Here is a 21390-nt window from a genome sequence, read left to right as displayed (position 1 = left end):
GAGGAAGCAGGGGGTAGATGGGAGAAGAAATATATTGTTTGGAAAAGTCCTCTCTCCACTCAAAACTATGATATGTGAACCCCAAAGAAGAGAATCTGTTTGGACCCTCTAGCCAAAGGCATTTTCCCGTGGAAGTTTGTCACGGAAAAGCTTTTCTTGTAGAATCTTTGGGCAAGGAGAAATGGTAAGGAATATTCTAAGCAGTCCACTTCTAGATTTACTATCCCACTTAAAAATGTATGCATCATACAGAGTAAAAATGACCTGACTCTTACTGTTCTCATATCACTTTCAATTGAATATGTTATTGTTAGTACTTTCCAGCTCATTGTTCCTGTGTATCCAGTTGGTATAGTCCAGTTTTGGTTGGTTTTGTTTTGCTTTGTTTTGCTTTTACTTTCCTTTCTCCTTTCTGCTACTTAACTTTGGTCCACTCAGTCATCCATTCAGACATCTACCAGAGAAGGAGAAAGAAATGAATCAGTTTTACTTTTTAGATAACTGCTTTATTAAATGTTTCGATGAGAAAGTTGGTGAAAAATACTGGATTGCTGGATAATGCAAGGCTTTTCGAGTCTCTGGATTTCATTAGTAACAACTCCCCTTTGTTGCCAGAGGTATTTAGAATTCTGTACCTTATTGTTGTATTACTAAAAAGTACCATATAAAGTTGTTTCCTGTTAAACATCTCTGAGGATTAGGGAGTACCAGACAGAACTTCTTAACCACTTAATTTTTCCTTTTCAATTCTGTTTTTTTTTGGAATTTAGATTCAGAAAGAAGTCAGATGAGACCTTGAGTTCTTTGATAAAGGCACTGGTATTGTAAATTGTTTCTACATCCTTTCACCTTCTCAAAACGGTTTGTGTTAGTATTGAAGACTGAGGTGCTGTATGTAGTGTTACGGAGGCGTTGCACATTCACTCAGCTGTGCCAGGTGGTGGAGAGGAGGCGAGGGACACAGTCCTAATACACTCGGTGTGAAGGATGGGTTTCCTTTGTGCAGAAGAAGTTAACCTGGTACCAAGTGAAGCAAGTCCTGCTCATCTTCTTCTTTTCTTTATGAGGAGTTCTGGTGTGCTGACACTTAAAGATGAATGAATAGAGTAGAATGTGGTCTTTGGCTAGAGGTGGTGAACATACACACCAAAAACTGGTAAAGGACTTTGGTCCATATATTTATTTTAAATATTTAAGGAAGAATGAGAGAATGAGGAGCCAAAGCTGGTCAGATTATAACTTACATAGTATTCAGAATGTTACATCAAATTAGAGTGTGATAGAAGCTCTTTTATCTTTCTTCCATTTTATTTGTTCTTTTCTTACCTCTATACTCCAAATCAGAAAAAGAAAAATTACCATGATGTGTGTAACTTGATAGTGGATCTAATCAAATGGCTCCAAAGGATCAAAATTAAAATATATCCAAATTGAGAGGAGAGGATGTAGCAGTGTTCAGAATTTCAGTGGAGAGGAAAGTGCTAAGCAGACAGTCATAACACAGGATGTTTTCCTGTATGTATTTGTATTTATATGAAATTTTTATTTCTCTGGGCCTAAACATGTAGGGCTTTGAAATTAGGAAATACTAATTATAAACACATGCCCTAACTGGTATTCTCCAGTATTTTTCTTGATCAAATTAAGTTGGTTATACATACACACACGCATAGGTATATATGGGTATATGCAAACACATATGTATTATAGCCAGTTTTTCTTATATTTAGTATTAAAATTTATTTTTAGTTAATTTAATTAGCATATTACTGTTTCTTAAATAAAAATAACTTTTTAAAAATAATAAAAATATTATATTTAGTCCCGAACATCTCAGAATATGGAAGAAAATTTATTCCTTTCAGTCTACTCATTTGAATCTTACTCCTTTTAAGAAAACCTGTCATTCACAGGTGACATGCTATCTGTTTAGGGCCACGTTTCTCCTGAAAAAATAAACAGTAGCCTTTCTACTAAAAAATACCTTTCTGAGTTTCTAAAACATTTTAAAAAATTCCAAAGATATCAAATATCCACAGAAGATTGAAAATGGAGTCTTTGAATTTCCCATTGGGAAGTACATTTTGTCAGAAAAATATTTTCCTTAATATTTTTTTCTTTCTGAAAATCTACTCTTTTCTTTCTCTAAGGGTTAAGCGAATCAGTTTATGTAAAATAAGACTTGAACCATTACCAAGTCTCAAACAAAACCTTCCCCTTGAGACTTGAAAAGTTTCATTTATACTAAGGAAATAAGTCTCTCTCTGTCTCTGTCTCTGTCTCTTTCTGGTGGTGGCTGGTGGTGAGGTGTTTCCTGAATTGGATTGTTATGGTAAATTTAGGAATTGTAAGTACATTTATATGTATTTGTTTACCTGTGCGCATGCATACACACACACACACACACACACACACACACTTGAAGTTTACCAAGAAAGTGTGTACTACTGTGTGCTTTGGTAGAAGCTGAGTGCACTTAAGGAGGCAGGATACTACCTTTGTGATTATAGTCAGGCAGTACTCACTGAGATAACATGACTTCTAGAATATAGAACCTGTGCTCTAGGAATATCATGGACATAATTACATCTCTAAGTGTTTTGAGAGGAGTGGTCATAATCAAGGGATTCACTTAAATTCTCCTAATCCAGAGAGGCCACAAATTAAATTGAAGCAAATTTTAAATTCTTTTGTGGGGTCATTATTAATGTAAAGGTAAAGGTAGCTTTCAAGGAAACCTAAAGTTTTAGAATATCTAACTTTTGAGAAATAAGCTCAGTATTTTACATACACTTTAATATAGAGTAACTCAATTTTTTAGGAGGTGTTGGGAAACCATCCTGATAGCTACCTACAGTTGGCATCAGTAAAGTCTTTAAAGACAAATAGTATATGAATTCTGTGTTGTGTTTTTTAATATAAAGATGAATTTTCAAATATATATTTGTTTTATACCTTTCAACCATCTGCAGTCACTTCAAATGTCTGAGGCCATTTCTACTTTTCCTTATTGGTTTGCTGCTAGGTAAGTGATAAAGCTGGTTGTCATTTTTAACAGCCACATGAGGTCATGTCTGTTTCCATGCCAACAGATCCTCTTGGGAGAGTATTTTCAGTAAAAGCCCGGAGGTGGTGACTCCTTTGCAGCTCCAATGTTGCCAGCGCTTGGTTGAACTTTGTAAACAGTGCCTGCTAGTGGTTTACAAATATGCAACTGACTCAAGAGGATCACTCTCAGGCATTGGTACTGATTGGGGTAATTCCAGGTACTTGTTTACATTTCTACACCCTGTGAGTTTTATATAAAGTAATGCCATGGTGCAGTTTGAAATTGAAAGTCTCTTTTTATTTACATAGTTAGAGAAAAAGCTAAAGACCGAAAATTCATACATGCTGTTATCTACAAAAGACTTTTAATTTGCACCATCTTTACCTTTAAAGGACCAAACAAGGACAGCAACCACAAACCTGAAGGTGACAGAAATAACCTACTTGGAAATGAGATTATTTGGCTTATATAATTTTGCTTTCAAATGCTGAGTAAAAGCATCCAAAAATGGTCATAAACTTGACTTTTTTCACCAATAGGGAGATTTCAAATTTATCCTTCAGCCTGATAAGTTGAGAAGATGCCTTTAGTTTAATCTTTACTCCCTTCATCATGACATGCATCTATGGGAGGTGAATTTTGTTAGGTTCCATTTAAAAATTGAATTTTAATAAATACTGTCCAGTTAAAATAGGTGGTTTTCCAAATCATGAAAAAGAATATTGTTTTTAAGCTGCAAAAATATGCAGATTGAAAAAATAGTACATTTTAGCATTTCTCTGTACAATCATAGTGCCCAATAGAATTAAAGATGAACATGTGACTTTATTTTTAGTATGTATAAGTTGCAGTACTACTCTGAATAGAAGAGAATAAATCGTGACTTTGAAAAGCTAAGTGATAGTCAAATGATGATAGTATTCAACTAACCCTGAATAGGTAATGAGGAAAAATAACCACCATAGCTGGGACTGTCTTTTGAAACACCTAGAAATTGATCTGTTTCTTAAAGAGATCATAGGAAGTATATAATAAAGCTAACTTTTTACAAAACTGATCTGCACCAGCAGAATGGCTTGGAGTATATTTCACAAAAAGTGTTGAAAGATGTATTTTTTTATAAAGATTTTATTTATTTATTTGACAGAGAGAGACACAGCAGAGAAGGGAACACAAGCAGGGGGAGAGGGAGAGGGAGAAGCAGGCTTCCCGCTGAGCAGGGAGCTCGATGCGGGGCTTGATCCCAGGACCCTGGGACCATGACCTGAGCCAGACGCAGACGCTTAACGACTGAGCCACCCAGGCACCCGAAAGATGTATTTTTAATCTTTGTTTGTTTTGGATTCTGACATTATATTATTGTCGTACCTTTAACATATTTTAACTCTCCCCCTGCAAATAGAAGCTGAGTGATCACAACAATGATAGAGGTAAAGCTAGCCATTAATATTTGAAATATGTAAATATCAAAGCAATATTCTACAGTTTAGTGGTTTGACTAAAGCAAATTATTGAAATAAAACTTACATTACTTTCATTAATATTTTCATATAATTTAAAAGAATGATGGTCATCATTAAGACCTTACAGCATATAAATTAAGTGGTTTCACTTTAAGGAGTGACACTCTGGGAGCATGACCAGGAAAATCTTAAGTTCCAGTCTAGGAAGGATGGTTTCAAACTCTTCAATGTTACTCTTGCGATTATAGATTTTGTAACACATTTTCTATTGAGGGCTCTTGTAACTTTTGTAGGTGGGCAAAATAGACTGAGGTCACTCTGGAGGAAGAAGTTACACCTTACAATTGTGTCAGGCCTTTTTATTTTCTTCCTTTTCTGGTGGTCAGAAGAGATATTCCTACTCTGGAATCTTGAGTTCTGGACTTCGGATAAATGCTCAGTATAACCCCAGTATGATGATTATAAGCATTCTGGGGAAAGAGGGGTTAGTAAAACACACCCTTTATTCCTGCCCAAGTTCAGAACCATTTGAGAGAGAGATGTAGGAATCAGACAGATGATCATCAGGATGTAGCTTCATTACTGAGTAAAGCCACACTGAGGGACAATGGTGTAGATTTGAGCCAAGTGAGTTCTCTAAAATTGAACTCTAGAATTAAATGTACTGATCCAATCATGGGCAGAGCTAGATCAAACCAAACCTTCCACTAACACTACCCCATAAAGTCTAGTTCTGTTAGTGTTGGCTAGTGAGCTAGTAAGAATGCATCCTTTCTGCAGATAGGCTGATCCAACAAGAGAAAGGGACTGAGCCATGCATACCTGGTTCCTTCTTTTAAACCCGGAAATCAGATAACTCACTTCTGGTAAAAGGCCAGAAATTTGGTGGAAATTCTTCTACTTGGAAACACAAGGAGGAGAGAGAAATAAATATCTAGCTATTAAAACCCAAGTCAATGTCACATTAATTTAAAAACATGAGAACTGGCCATATTTTCTTTCCCTTATTAATTAGGAACCTATAGCTTTTTACTTTACATGTAGAAGTCGCTTAATTTGTTATTTATTAATAGATAGATAAATTTCATTTATGAAGTATACCTAATAAAGTATAAATTAATATTTATAAATTAATATATATGCCTAATATAAATAATATATGAGGTATACCTAAATATTTTATGAGGAGATATATATTTAGGTAATTTATCTATAAAATTAAAAGAGAAGAAAATAGAGATAACATCAGTCAGGTTTATGGACCATATTTATCTTGACCAAAGATCTGCATGATCTTTCTGAAGAGGCTTTAAGGTGTACATGCCACCCATTCCATGGAACAGAGTAGCCTTGAATCTTGAAGTCTTAGAAAAATAGTAACTTAATAGGCATACCAAGTGGAAAGCCATTTCTCAGAGGTAGACTCATAACTAAGCAAGTAAAACTGATAAATAAACCCACATATATATATGATATATATATGAAACTAGAGTTCTTGGGACCAGCTCAATACTTTAACTGTACTTACTTGGGAAGCTTTGGGATCTCCAAATACTTTGTATCATCAACATCTCTGTGTTTCTATATTTACTGAACTTCCATATAAGCTCATTTCACAAGGGGTTTCATGGTTAAAAACATTTTTAAAAACCACTGAGTTCAAACTTCTGCGTTTGGTAATAGAGCACTGGGTTTTTGGACAAATCCTCCCTTTAATGACAACTAAAAAAGCTAGACAAAATATCAAAACCTTGTTTGAAGACATCAGAGTGTTAATCAGGTACTTAGTGAGAACTTGTTATACTGAATAATACTTCTGATAGACTCATGGGCCTAAGGGAAAAAGTAGGAGTTCAAGGCCTGCCAAAGATGGGGATGTTGGTGAATATCCTAGATTCCTAGGAATAACAGTGTTCCCAGTGTTTTGCAAGGCTAAAGTTAACAGAATTACAAGGAAAAATAGGCAAATCTACAGCCATAGATGGAGATTTTGATATATATGTATGTATTGTGATACATATATATATACATATATACACACATATATATGCATTATACATATGTATATCATAATACATATATACGTGTATTATACATATATATATCAAAATACATATATATATGTATTTTGTTAAATATATAGAACATTTTAACAATATAACTAACAGACCTAACTATCATATATAGAAGTGAATCCAATAATCTTGGAATATAAAATACCAAGCACACCAGGAACTTTTACAAAAGTCTATCATATAGTATAATAATAAAACAAATTTCAACCAATTTCAGAAGACTTAAATCATACAGAGGTTTTTTTTCTGACCCCATGCCACTAAGCTAGAAAACAAAAGCAAAAATTATAATTGGAATATCCATACTTTAGAAGGATAAAAAATATATACTTTTAATTACCTCATGAATCTAAGAAATCATAATGGACATAAGAAAATATTTTGAACTGGATGATAACACAAATATTACAAACAAATAATTGTAGTATGTAGACAAATCATTATTGCAGACATATTTGTAGACTTACATGAACATATTAGGCAAGAGGAAAAGCAAAAATTAAATGACATCAGCAACCATTTTGAAAAGTGACAAAATGACATTAAAATAAACCCAAAGAATATAGAGAAAGGAAATAAAAATGACAGTAGAAATTAATAATATAATGAAGCAAACAGAATAAAGAAGATCAACATGGCCAAAAATGTGTTTTTGAAAAGACTAATAAAACTGATAAACAACTGGTGAGACTGATCAAGAATATGAAAGGAAATAGTTGACATCAAGAACAAAGATAGGGTTAGCCTGGTGATGGGTATTAAGGAGGGCACGTACTGCATGGAGCACTGGGTGTTATACGAAAACAATGAAGCGTGGATCACCACATCAAAAACTAATGATGTATTGTATGGTGACTAACATAACATGATAAAATAAAATTAAAAAAAAAGAACAAAATAGAGACATCACTACAGATCCTACAAACATTGAAAATTTTATAAGAAAATATGAACAATTTCATGCTGATAAATTTGGTAATTTAGATTAAGTTAACAAATTCCTGGAAAAACACATATTACCAAAAATGACAAAATTTCTTGTTAGAAAGTCCTATATAGAAAATACTAAATAGTCTTAACTATTGAAGAAATTGAATCACTAATTAAAAACCCTCTCACAAAGATAATTCCAAATTCACAGGTCTTCACTATTCAATTCTATTAAACCCATCCAGAGAACAGAGAAGGAGGGGACATTCTCCACCTTGTTTAATGAAGCTCCCATACCTTTGATACTAAAGCCTAACCAAGATATGTCAAAGGATAGTGAAAGTTCATTGTTACTCCTGAACATAGATGCAAAAGTCTTAAATAAAATACCAGCAAAATAAACCCAGGAACTTTAAATTGGATAATGTATTGTGACCAACTTCTGTTTACTGCATCAATTTAAGGGTGAAATAACATTAAAAAGTGATCAATGTGATTTTAATAGAATAAAAGATCATTTCAATAGATACAGATAAATATATACTGAATATATATGTTCATGTTTTTAAAAAATGTTTAGCAAGCTAGAAACAAAAGGGAAATTCCTTAGTCTAATAAAGAATAACTACACAAAACCTATAACAAACATACCTAATGATGAAATGTTGAAGGCTTTCCTTCTGAGATGAGGAATAAGACAAGATTGCCTGTTATTACTACTTCTATTTAACATTGTAGTAGTGGTCCTAGTTGGTTCAATAATGCAAGCAAAAGAAAAAAAAGGCACTAAACTGAAACTCTTTACTGATGGATATGATGGTGTTTGTAGAAATCTAAATAAATCTACAGATAAATTATTAAGTAAATTTAAGAAGTTTAATGAAATCAATGTCAAGATAAGAAAATCAATTATATTTTTCCTATATCAACAGCAAACAGCAAGAATATGAAATTTTAGGTATGATATCATTTTCAATTGCATCAAAGAATAGTTAATACTTAGTAATAAATGTAACAAAAATGTGCAAGACTTTTATGTAGCAAAATGTAACATCATTGGATCAGTATCATCAAGTGTCAGCTCTTAAATAGTTCTGAACATCTCTAAATGCAATGTAATCATAGTATAAATCTCAACAAATTTTTTGGGGGAGGCACAGTCTGACCAAAGCTTGTTCTAACATTTATACAGAAAAACAAAGGGCCAAGAATAGATAAGACACGTTTGAAATAGAAAAATAAAATGGTAGGGTTTATTAACTGTAGTGTACTAGGACTTAGAATAAGTTAAAGTAATTTAAGACAGTGTAATATTGTCAAAAGGACAGACAGACCAATGAAACCATTCAGAAAAGTCCTAAGTAGACCTAGGCGTATATAGAGACTTGATTTATGAGAAAAGGAGGTACATTTGATTTGTGACAAATGGGAAAAAGAAATTTGTTTTAAAAAATGGTGCTGAGACAATTGGGTTTCTAAATAATAATTAAAAATAAAGAAACTTGATTTTACCCACACCATATGCAAAAATCATCTCCAATGATTTAACTACACAGATGTGAAAAGCAAAACTAAATATTACAGAAGATAATGCAGGAGAATATTTTCATGACTTTGAGGTATGCAAAGATTATAAAAAATGGGGTCAAAAAGTGCAGATCATAAATGAAAAGATGAATTTTACTATATTAAAGTTAAGAATATCTATTCCATAGAAGATCCTGTTAAGAGGGTGAAAAAGCAAGTCAGTGAATGGAAGAAGGCATTTGCAACCCATTTATAACCTATATAAGATTCTTAGGTCAAAAAAGAACTCCTACAAACTTCTAAGGAAAAAAAATGAACACTCTATAAAAAAATGGGGAAGATATTGGGAAGAAGGGAGGGTGCTGAAATATACAGGGATCTGGGGTGCTAGGAATATTCAGTTATTTAACCTGGGTAGCAGTTATACAAGTAGTCACTTTATAATATTCATTAAGCTGGACATTTATGTTTTATGCTCTTTCAAATGTGTACTGTACTTTACAATTGAGTTAAATACATGGTACCATTATGGCCCCAGGCTCTGATAGCTTGAAACATCTCTCAGAACAAGGATGGTCTTGCCTTGTGAGGCTGATGTTCATAACATGTAAATAATATTTCACTCTTGTGCACTGTTTCATTGGCTTTATACTCTGTGAGCTAGGCATGGAAGAAACTACTGGACTCTTTTCACAGATGAGAAAACTGAAAACTGAGGCCCGAAGAGGTTAAATGACTTCTCCAAATCCACATTGCTAGCTATGGCAGAGGTGGGTCTTGAAAATAGAGCTTCCCGCAACCCCTAGCCCAAATCAAAGTTAAAACAATGGAATGATCCACATTCACTAGGATGGCTATTATCCCCCAGATGCAAAATAGTAAGTGTCGGTGAGAATATTGAGAAGTTGGAATCCTCATGCATTGCACTCACTATCTCAGAATGTGAAATGATGTGGCTGCTATGGAAAAGTTTGCTATTTCCTCAAAAAGTTAAATATAGAATTGCTGTATGACCCAGCAATTTCACTCCTGGGTATATACCCAAAAGAATTGAAAACACGGACTCAAACTGATGCTTGTACAACAATGTTTATAGCAACATTATTCACAATAGCCAAAAGGTGGAAACAACTCAGGTGTCCACCAACAGATGAATGGATAAATGCAATGTGATACAGACATACAATGCAACAGTATTCAGTCTGTATAAAAGAATAAAATTCTGACACATGCTACAACATGGATGAACCTTGAAAGCAGGCTAATTAAATAAGCCAGACACAAAAGGACAAATATGGTATAAGATTCCACTATATATGAGGTATCTAGAGTAGACAAATTCATAGAGACAGAAAGTAGAACAGAGCTTACCAGGGAATGGGGAGGAGGAGATGGGGATTTAGTGTTCAATGGGCAAGGAGTTTCTGTTTGGGATGAAAAAGTTCTGAACTAGATTGTGGTGATGTTTACACAGCATTGTGAATGTACTTAATGCACTGAATGATACAACTGGTAAGTTTCATGCTATATATATTATACCACAGTAGAAAAAAATTTAAAACACAGGATAAATATTATGATGAACTTTATTTACCTTTGTTCCCCAAACCAGGAAGCTGAGTTTAGTTTGGGGGTATCAGGGGTCCTCATCTTACTCCAGGAAAATCTCAGAAGGTGGGTGTAGCTTACGTTTTCAAGGCTAATTCCCTACTGGTCTTGAAATGTTCATGTTCTAGAGATCCTCCATGGTCAGCAATAAGTTGGTACATGACAGACCAATTCTACATCAAGTAGGAATTGGGCAAATGCATGTTTTATGTCTATGTGATGGATATGTGAGGTTGTGTACACCTAGCCTCTGTGATGAGGAGTGAGGGTACATGTGTGAAGCAAATAGGGGTCGGAGGTACTTCTCAATTAGCTATTAGTTACAGGTTAGCTGTTTTTGTAAGCTAGAATAAAGGTAAAGCTGTAAACTTTTTACATTTTTTTGGTGCTTTAATGCAAACTCTTTATATATATATATATATATATACACACACACACACATATATATGTATATGTATATATATATGTGTATATATATAGTCTATAAACGTTCTTCCCAGAGATATTCTTCTTCTTTTTTTTTTTTTTTAAAGATTTTATTTATTTATTTGACAGAGAGAGAGAGACAGAGCGGCAAGAGAGGGAACACAAGCAGGGGGAGTGGGAGAGGGAGAAGCAGGCTTCCCGCCGGGCAAGGAGCCCGATGCGGGGCTCAGTCCCAGGACCCTGGGACCATGACCTGAGCCGAAGGCAGATGCTTAACGACTGAGCCACCCCAGGCGCCCCCCAGAGATATTCTTCTTGCTAAAAACAATCAAATTGTATTATTTAATTTCATTGCAAAGAACATTTCAAAAATAATCTTTGATGTTCAGCTAGTAAGGGATCTCCCAAGAGATATTAATGGAGATATTAAGGCAAATAATCCATTGTGTTTCCCTGTAATGCTTTAAAATACCCCACAGCACTTGCTTTAGGGAAACAAAGTGTTTCTTTCAATGTAATTTCATATGCTTTTTTTAGTTCATACTGAACTTTTTTTCTTACAGAAGTTTCATTTTAGCTTTTTCTGCTTCTTTTAAAAAGTTTAGGTTTGTGGATGTATAATCTTTTTCTACTTTCTAGGTTACTGTATACTTTGTAGTTTTGAGAAAATGAGTATAATCATTGTATCCATTAGTTTTAAAACTGAGATTCATACAGAGAAATGACAATATAGGTATAGCTGCCAGGAGCACTGATGCTGGAGTTGGCACACGTGGGCTTGAGTCCGAGCTCTGCCATTTACTAGCTATGTAACTGTGGGCAAGACATTTGACCCCTGCATGCTTCAGTGTGTTCACCAATAAAATGAAACACACAATACCTACTGTATAGAATTGTTATGAGAAGTAAATGAGTTAATATTTGTAAAGCAATTAGAATAGTGCTGAGCACACAGAAAACACTAAGTATGACATAGTGTTAAATAAAATAATACAGGTTAGCTGTAACCCTGGATTTTGTGCTTTTATTTTTCCTCTGTGGACTGGAGATCTTTAACTCAAAAGGATAGGTGAATGTTATCGTACATAATGTCAGCAGTAACTGTTGCTTGGGAATTCTTCAAAAGGAAGTTGGTAGAAGTTATTCTTTACTCTGATAATTATCAGTATAATCAGAATGCATTTTCAATAGAAGGTAGAATAACTCTCAACTAATAAAAAGTAGTGGATTTTGATCAAACACCTTATTTTCTTTTGTACCTTTGCCTTAGGTAGGAAGGGAGCCTTTTCATGACAGAAGATAGCAGATTAATCATCATGACTCCACTAGCTCTTGACATAATAATTAATCCATATAAATTACCCAAGTGATATTAAGAAAATAATTCATATAATCTGTGATGTGAGAAATCGGTTGTTTCATTATTCATCACCCATTGTGCAATTTTGATTCGATTTGGTTTGTTGTGTATTATTTTACTGCTCTATTAACTTAATGATTTGAGCAATTATTTATAGTTTGTGATACTAGGTAATAGATTTAGAAGATATTATTAGATAATTCATGATAAAATGATGTTTATGGATGTTATGGAGAATTCTTCCATTTTAATCTGAATGTCGTATGTAGCTTGATCATAATGAATTCATATTCTACAAAATTCATATAACACAACTATAAGTGTAACTTTCCATTGGCATGGAAGTATAGTAGTATCAACATTATTTAATGTAGAATAGGTAGCTGATGGTACTCTTGGCCCTCAGTTTCATTGCGTATCTATGGAAAGATGACACTGTTGCTGGAAGATTCTAATGTAAAGTGAAAAAAATAAATGAGTTGATGCTCTACCATTGTTTATTTTTTCAAAAATTTCAAATCTCCTTCTATTGCTACCCCTGGTTTTGGAAATTCCTCATAGATGTCTTTGTCCTGATTTTATAGCATGTCCTTGTCATTACCAAGATTTATACTTTTAATAATAATGTTTATTTGCTTTTGCTCATGTGGATTTCCTTGTGGATTTCCATTTTTCTCTAGATATATAGATTGGAGTGGCCTAACGCTAATCAAAGTTTTTCCAGAGAGAAACAAATTATACAGGTGCACATTCTTATTTATAATTACTTATTCTCAAATCTCTGAAAACTAAAAAGAAAGGAAGAGTAACTTTTTATTGGCAAATCTGACCTGACCTGAATTGACATGAAGTTATTTGTTGTTTTCATCCTGTTTATTGTGAGTATTCATATGTTTCACTCAAACAGAAAGATTAATGGTTTGATTTCAGGATGCTGCACCAAGGCTCCAGTGGAGATATTATATTATATATAGTATATACACTCTATCATTCTAAAATCTGGGAAATTCATGTATTCTGAAATACATTTGGCCGTAAGGATTGCATGTAACCTGTAATCATGATTGTTTTTGGTGTTGTTATCATAAGAACCATGTGGTCTAGGAATATAAATTTTATAATTATGAATTTTAGTCTTTAACTTTTTCTCTTAGATTACCTATAGTCATAATACATTGATGAAATATTATTAAATTATAATTAATGGTTCCAACATCCTTGAAACAATTATTGGTAATGTGGCTAGCCAAATTCTCATATCACATGTTTTTAAGAAATATTTAACTGGTTTCACATATTATTTATAGAGATTAATGATGAATTTCAAATTAACATGAGCCATGGAAATAGTTTCCTAGCATGTGAGTATAATGGCTCTTTATGGGATGTCTTGGGATACTAAGATCATATGTTGCATCTATATTCTGCTCTTTAGGTGAGGCTTTTATGACCATCTTCCACCTTCCCACCTCAGTCTGGGAGAGAACATTTTTTTTTTTAATGTAGAATGCATTGTTGTTATAGTATTGTTTCTCATATAGCATACATCAATTATTAACCACAGAACACTTTAGTGAGAGATGTTAATATTAACTTGTTTGTAAAGTATAATTTTTTAACTGTCATTTGTAGGTATTTATTACCAGGAAGTACACAATTCTTCATGAGAACACCAAACTACATCTTGAAATACAGTTCACCTGGAATGACTCGCTCCAATGTTTTGTTTACATCCCGATATGGCCATTTGTGAAACAGAAAGGAAGATTGCCATGGATTATGCATAATAGCAATTCATTTTTTTCCCTCCAATTTAAACATGCAAAGAAAGTGACCATTAAGTGCTGTTTTATGTATATATGACATATATGTGTGAAAATATATACACGTGCACTCAAATAACACATATATATTTATTATAATATATGAAAGAAGAATTAGCAGAAAACTGGATATAAGACTTAACCTTTCTGGAAATGTAATAAACCATTAAATTGTTTACACAAAGATGTGAATGTCTAGAATTTGCTAGGTTTATAATTAATTCCTTCCTACTAGAAATGTTATTTTTGCTGCAGAGTATATAAAACAAAATTGATCTTGAATATCCCATTTCAGTGTTAAATTATTTTCTAGATAATACTTCTTTTGACTTGAAAAAGCATTAATAGTATAATACCTTATTAATTCTCTTATATATAGTAGCCATTTAAAATGAAAAACAAAGCTAGAAGCCTGGTGTTGCTTGATGATAGGATTAAATATAAAACGGGTTTATCATTACTGTAGCACACTTCAGAGTACTATAAAAATCTCAACCTGATTTTCCCAGTATTTTTATTCCTCTATGTGGAAATTTAGCTACTTGTGATAATGTACATTTTCAGTAAGGCTTTAGTAAGATCATATAGTGATCCAAAATGGAAGACAATCCAGTGGGTTACAAGTAAAAAAACGTACACTAGATTTTATTTTCTACTTTTCATTGGGAGTCACATAAAGAAACAGAAAATGATGTTAATAACAAAATCTTTCCATCTGATTTTTGTATCTCATACCATTCACTTTTATTTGGAAAGTATATCTCCAGTGGGTACGTATGGTCAAATACAATTTCTTCTGTTCTCCAGAAGTAGAAGAGTTGACATTTCAAACTCATTTTGGTGTTATAGGATAATGTGTCACACTTATTTTAGAAGTCTCTTAATGTTGAGACCAACTTACATTGTAAAATCTAATATAGTTTCACATTGCAGCATAGAAAATAATCTAATTATTGCAAATAGAAGATTCTGATTACTAGATATTATTAGTCATGGATGTACCCTTGAGAATTTTCTAAAATCAAAATAGAGGATGAAGTTTTCTTTGTGTCTGAAGTTATTATGCATACATTTCATAGCAATTTACTTCCTTTTCTTGCTTATAGTTTCAAAAACAATGAGTGAGCTTTCAGTTTTCCATAAAAATATAAACAGCAATATCACTGACATGGAAATCCTTAGAAATTACAATATTCATCTTTTAGAAGTTTCTTTAAACTTCTCCCGACAGTCTTATTTTTTCACAGATGCTAATTATTGGCAAAATTTAGGAATGTTTACCTTTTACTGTCCTAGAAACTACTTCCAGTAAATCAAGAAATGGCCCCAAAGCAGGAGAACTGAGAGAAGCAAACTGTCCTAGTTTAATTTGCAAAAAGGATTAATTGGCAACCTAAAGTTGACTAAGTTAGATATATTTTGCTTTTAAAGCCATATTCTGAGGCTGTGATAGGCTAAGATAGGATTTTCCTTAAATTATCACTACTTGATTCTTTATGACTACCTAACATCCATATTCCAATAGATACTTTTCCTTGTTAAATGCATCCCAAAGAAGAATTTGTTATTGTCTTTGGGGAAAAAGAGGATAAGGTCAGGATAAAAGAAATTACAGTGTAACTCTGAATGTTTGTGACTCCATTTTGTGAATTCTTAAATATATTACAGATTTCTTAGAATAAATAATGCAAAAATTGGGATATTGTAAAATCATTGTAAGAGTATAAACAAGTAGGTCTTTTCGTGAAGTATTTTTAATAATTTTTCTTTTAAATTCATGAGTTGTCCATGAATGAGACATAATTTCAAGTGTCTGGTATATGATATCTATCCAGTTTGTTGGCCACTCACTTGCATTAATTTAAATCAAAATGGTTAGTATGCTAGAGTGGGTGCTTTGGGACTTCTGTCTTTAGTAATAAAAGAGTGAAATTTTTATTTAAAACAAATAAGAAGAATGTTCAACATGGGGGTGAACCCTCTCCCCCTAGAAAACACATACACACACACACACACACACACAATTTAAGAACCTTTGAAAAATAAGTTAAAATGTGTGAAACTACCTAACTAATTAATGAACAAATTTCATTTATCTAGCTACTTAGATCTGGCTTTTTTTGAGCACTAGAATTTTCTTGCTGACATTTGCATATTTATACTGATCTAGTTTGATGTGATAAAATTGTGAATAAAAGCCATGTGCTCATTGTTTATATATACTACCTGGTATGCTGTGGATTATGGTTGCTATAAGTGCTTATTCCATAATGAGAAACTACGAAGAGAAGATTCAGTAGTAAACCACGAAAGTCTCTAGAGGCCATAGAAATGTTTTAGAGGTATAAAATATTCCTTAGTTTTTATTATAAATTTTTTATTCATAAAGTGGAAACATATCAATATAAGTGATAGTACGGGTCTGATTCTCTCTTCTAGGAGAGAAAGTAACTTTATTTGAAAAACTTCAGAAGTTATTCAATATTACCAGGAGTTTTTAATAGGGAATTTGGTTTACTTAAGATTAAAATGTATTTTCATTCTGTTATAAAAAAACATATCCCTACTCATTCTGTAAATCTAAGATTAGAATGCTTTCCAGAACTGTATATGATTGCAATCATTTCCAGAATTATATAAAAAGCAACCTTTATTTTAAATCTCATCTATGAACATGGTATGAGATGGTAGATTTGTTTTCACTTTAATTATCCAGCATTGTAATTAGTTACCATTTGCTTTATGTAATCTGTTGAAGGAACTATTGTGATTCATATTATGTTTATTTTTACTAGCAACAAATTTTATTTTACTAGCATTTCACTTACCTTGCATGTATAAAAACGAAGTTATAACAGGATCAAATATGGAAATAACCTCTGCCAGACACAAAGATTTATACAGATTTTTTCATATGTCTAACTTAGGTCTAAATACACAAAAATTGCCTACTAATTCCTCCTCCCTAAAACTAAAATGAACCAAATTCAGACAAACAAAAAACACAACTTTCTTTTCATGTAATATTTACAAGCAACTAGATGATAGAGGCTTCTAGACATTAAGGACTTCATTCTAATCCTCTTTTTAATTTGGAAAGCATATGATTATAGAATTTTGTTATCTAACTTGAAATTTCACATTTTAATATAAATTCATCCAAATGCTTTCATCTTTAGCATCTCAAAGCCATTCCACATAAAAATTCTTTTTAAATCTGAATATACACATATTTGACCTTTTCAAATGTACCAAAAAATTGATAGTTGCATAAACTCTATTATTTCGAGGTTTCTGCAAAGCACTGATTCATTCTTAAATGTGTTCTCTTTAAAAAATAATATCAAATACCTCTAGATGAGTGACAGAAAATTCCTTCCTTTTCTGTTCTGTAATGCTAATTTACATTTTGAGTCTTAGTTTACCTGGTTCTAAGGGTTAAGCAATAAAAAGTGTAACTTCAGTTAGTTGTGTTGCTGTGATCTAATGATTTTTGAAAATTGGCTTTTCTCTTTAAATTGAGAAATTTATGTTTTCAAGTTCTGAATTAGTTATCTAAATATTTTGGGTTAATATTATTTACAAATAAATAAAAGATTTGGAAATATACGCATGATCAAAATTTTATTCCTTACACAGCTTTTTCTCTCTTCCTTTTTTCCTTCCTTCACCTCCTCCTCTTCTTCTTCACTTTAACCTTTGAAGTTTTGACCTTTGATGGGCAAAGTCCAGAAAGGATCAATCCTGCCTTTTAGATATTGGTTTTCCTTGCATTTTATGGTGGTATATTTTTACCTCAGAACCAATAAAACTTAGATAAAATGTGTTATTAGATCAAGTTCAGTTTGTCTGCTGGGGCTTTTAAGAACCAAGTTTCTATGCCTAAAAAAACATTGTCTAGACTATTTGAACCAAGATACATGGCTACAAATAACAGTCTTGCAACCCAAAAGTGGTATATTAAAACTTACTGCAGTCTTTGAGATTGCGGCCCTTTTTGGTGATTTTTTGCCTTGTCATAAGTGGGTATATGGTATATCGAAGAAAAACTATTCAGATAACATATTTTGCATTAACTGGGCTGTATTATCTAAGAAGGGCTACATAAAACTTTTATTTTATCCCTACCACTAACTTGAAAACTATTGGTACAGTCATTGCTCAATAGACTAATATTTTTTAAGTGGGTAAGAAGACTTGCAAAAGTAATCAGATAATGCTGATATTTTTCTTTCAAAGGTTAACAATAGCAGTTCTTGGTCCTGAGCTGGTTGGTTCGTATAATTACCACTGTACATGCTACAATATCGACTATTAGTAGATTTGTTGAAGATTCTGGGTTTCAAGATTAGCTTGAAAGCAATACATTTGCTACCATGAATCATGACTCAAATTATCCCCATGTGTTTACTACCTGTATATGAATGCAAATGTTGTTACAGAAAATATGCTTGAAATGTCAACACAATGTGCAATTAATATTGCATTGTCATGCTTCAGCATGTGATATCTGTATGGTGAAGTTATTTCAATTACTATAATAAAAAATGTTTAACATAAGAAAGCAACAACATGTCATCAAATGGTTATTTCTGTCTTACACATACACACACACAGACATACACACACACACACTTTTTAGTAGTACAGGAGACTGGTTCTAATTAAGCTTTCAGGTGATGAAATATGTTTTCACAGTAATTTTCTTCTGCTGTACAGACAGCAATAGCATTATGGGGATAATTTTTACTGCTATTAAAGTCAGGACGAGTAAACAAAATTGGTGTCAATTTTTCTGCTAGTTAGCTGAAAGGCAGACCCTTTTAAAATTTAGAAATGACACTTTTATATCTCTCTAGTATCATTGATTATAACAACAGTATTACTAGTCTGAATAGAATTATGTCAGCATCTTAGTTATGACTTTTATTTTTCATAGGAATTTATAGTTTTATCATCGTTAAAACATCATACTGAGCCTCAATAAGAAGCATATCTTAGTCTCATTGCTGTTCATACCATTGTTCTTTAAGATGTTTATATAGAAAGAAGTGAGAATATTCTTCCTTTAAAGAAAGAAAGTACTTTGGTTAAAAATCTTGTTATGCGGTAGTAACATTAATGCCATGTATGACTTAGTTTTTGGAATTGACAACCACTTGGTATAAATACTGACTTTTAAAAATATATTTTTTAAAATTTGTCATTATTTTTATAAGGTTAAAATATTCTATGAATGCTTTACAAGTTAACTTTTTGAGTTTTTTTTTTTTTTCAGTGACAGATAAGGATGAGGCCAATGTGAGTAGTTTGGTATTTCCCTATTTTATAAAATAATTTATAAGATATATAGATAGATTTACATATGTATATATTTCATTCAATTAAATGACTGGAAATCTTTTTACATTATAAAATAAATCATCCTGAAATAATTTCAAGTGTAGAAAACTTCATATAGTGCCTTAAATCAAAACTAACACTTAGCTTTTTTGCAGAGAGGAAGATAATAGATCTTTAAATTAATTTGGAAAGAGTTATCTCTTAATGATTGTTCATGTATGTATAGGACATGGTGACAACAATGCTTAGCCCCATGATCAGGTAGATTTGTAAAACATTAGGTGTAAAAATTGGGATGTGTTTCTCTTCTTTCAGGACCTCTCTTAGTCTTTAGTATCTTAAGATCTGGAGAGAGTCTTCAGCAAGAGACTAGAATGTACATTAGTTTCTAAACAAATTTCACTATGGTACCTTTAATTGAAATGCATCTCCCAGGACTAGTCTTCTGTTGACCAAACTTTGGAAAACAACACACTAAACCAATTCATTTATTAATAAAGTAATCAAGGTATTTATTTAATCATTTATCAAATATGCATTGGTGGTATAATTATGAATACTGACAAATATAGTGCAGGAATTTACTTGCACTTGTCAGTTGAGAATTTGGCCATTTCTAGAGGAATATTTGAACCAGGGTTTCAAGAAGGCTGGTTTGACCCAGGAATAATAATCCTAGATAAATTGCCTTAATGGTAAAAATGAGTTATATTAGATATTTGCAACATAATGGTGATATGCAAAGTGGTGTAAAATGCTTTAGAATGTGGTCAGAATGAGGTCCAAGCTCTTACGAAAAGATATTAATGATAAAGTTTGTCTTTAATGAGAATCTATTGTCACCCATCAGTGGATAAAAGCTTTGTATAACACATAGTGTATCTAGAAGCACCATTGGAAAATATCTTCTTATACAAACGAAAAGTCCTGTTGGTTTACAACAAATTCCCTTCAGAGCTAGAATGTGTTAAAAGTTTGTTGTATTATTTATGAGAGACAAAATTTATCGAAACAATTTTTTTCTCATGTCTAGGTTTTCCATAAGCAATATGTTAGGCACTTTGGAAGTTTTAAGAAGTTTCATCTCACTCAGTCCTGGTTTGTCCCATGTGAAATATTGTCCAATTAATCTCCCTCTTAAAAATGTAGTACATATATGACTATTCAGTATATCTACAGAGTTATATACTGAATGGTACTCTAATGGTCTAAACTGAACTATTCTATATAGTTATCAAAAATGTTGAAATTTTGGGCACCTGGGTGGCTCAGTCGTTAAGCGTCTGCCTTCGGCTCAGGTCAGGATCCCAGGGTCCTGGGATCGAGCCCCACATCGGGCTCTCTGCTCAGCGGGAAGCCTGCTTCTCCCTCTCCCACTCCCCCTGCTTGTGTTCCCTCTCTCGCTGTGTCTCTCTCTGTCAAGTAAATAAAATCTTTAAAAAAAAAAATGTTGAAATTTTGACTTAGAAAGTAGTGTCTTGATTATTGTACAGAAGTGACACCATCTTTATACCTTTATAACAAGCCAGACTTCAATATTTGATATAGTAATAAAAACATACAGTAAGAAAAAGCAAATTCCAAATCTTGTCCTAAGAACAGGTGTAAGCAGACATAAACCCTTTAAGTACTAAATTGACACTGTTGTGACAAAAACTTGCAAAGATAATTCACAGCTATATAAATTTAGCCAAGTTATGTTCTATTATAGATAGGCTACTGCTAGGGTTATAATAAATAACTTTAAAAAGGTCAAGGAACATAATAAAATTCATTTTTAAGCCTG

The 21390-nt window shown here is 32.6% G+C and overlaps 1 protein-coding gene across 1 annotated transcript in view; it reads left to right on the top strand.

The window, feature by feature from the left end:
* The window catches only part of TTLL7 (tubulin tyrosine ligase like 7), a 120384-nt gene extending 103216 nt beyond the window's left edge, over positions 1 to 17168 (top strand). The window contains exons 17-18 of the mRNA XM_081817089.1: positions 3068 to 3266; positions 14071 to 17168. Of these exons, the coding sequence (XP_081673215.1) occupies positions 3068 to 3266; positions 14071 to 14191 (320 nt within the window). The 3' untranslated portion in view covers positions 14192 to 17168. The remainder of the gene's footprint in view (positions 1 to 3067; positions 3267 to 14070) is intronic.
* The last annotated feature ends 4222 nt before the right edge of the window (positions 17169 to 21390 follow it).

This window comes from Leptonychotes weddellii, chromosome 4 (genome assembly GCF_054177405.1).
Source record: "Leptonychotes weddellii isolate Sample4059 chromosome 4, ASM5417740v2, whole genome shotgun sequence".
NCBI classification, from domain to species: Eukaryota; Metazoa; Chordata; class Mammalia; order Carnivora; family Phocidae; genus Leptonychotes; species Leptonychotes weddellii.
Note: the sequence above shows the minus strand (reverse complement) of the source record. Positions and strands in the feature narration are given on the sequence as shown.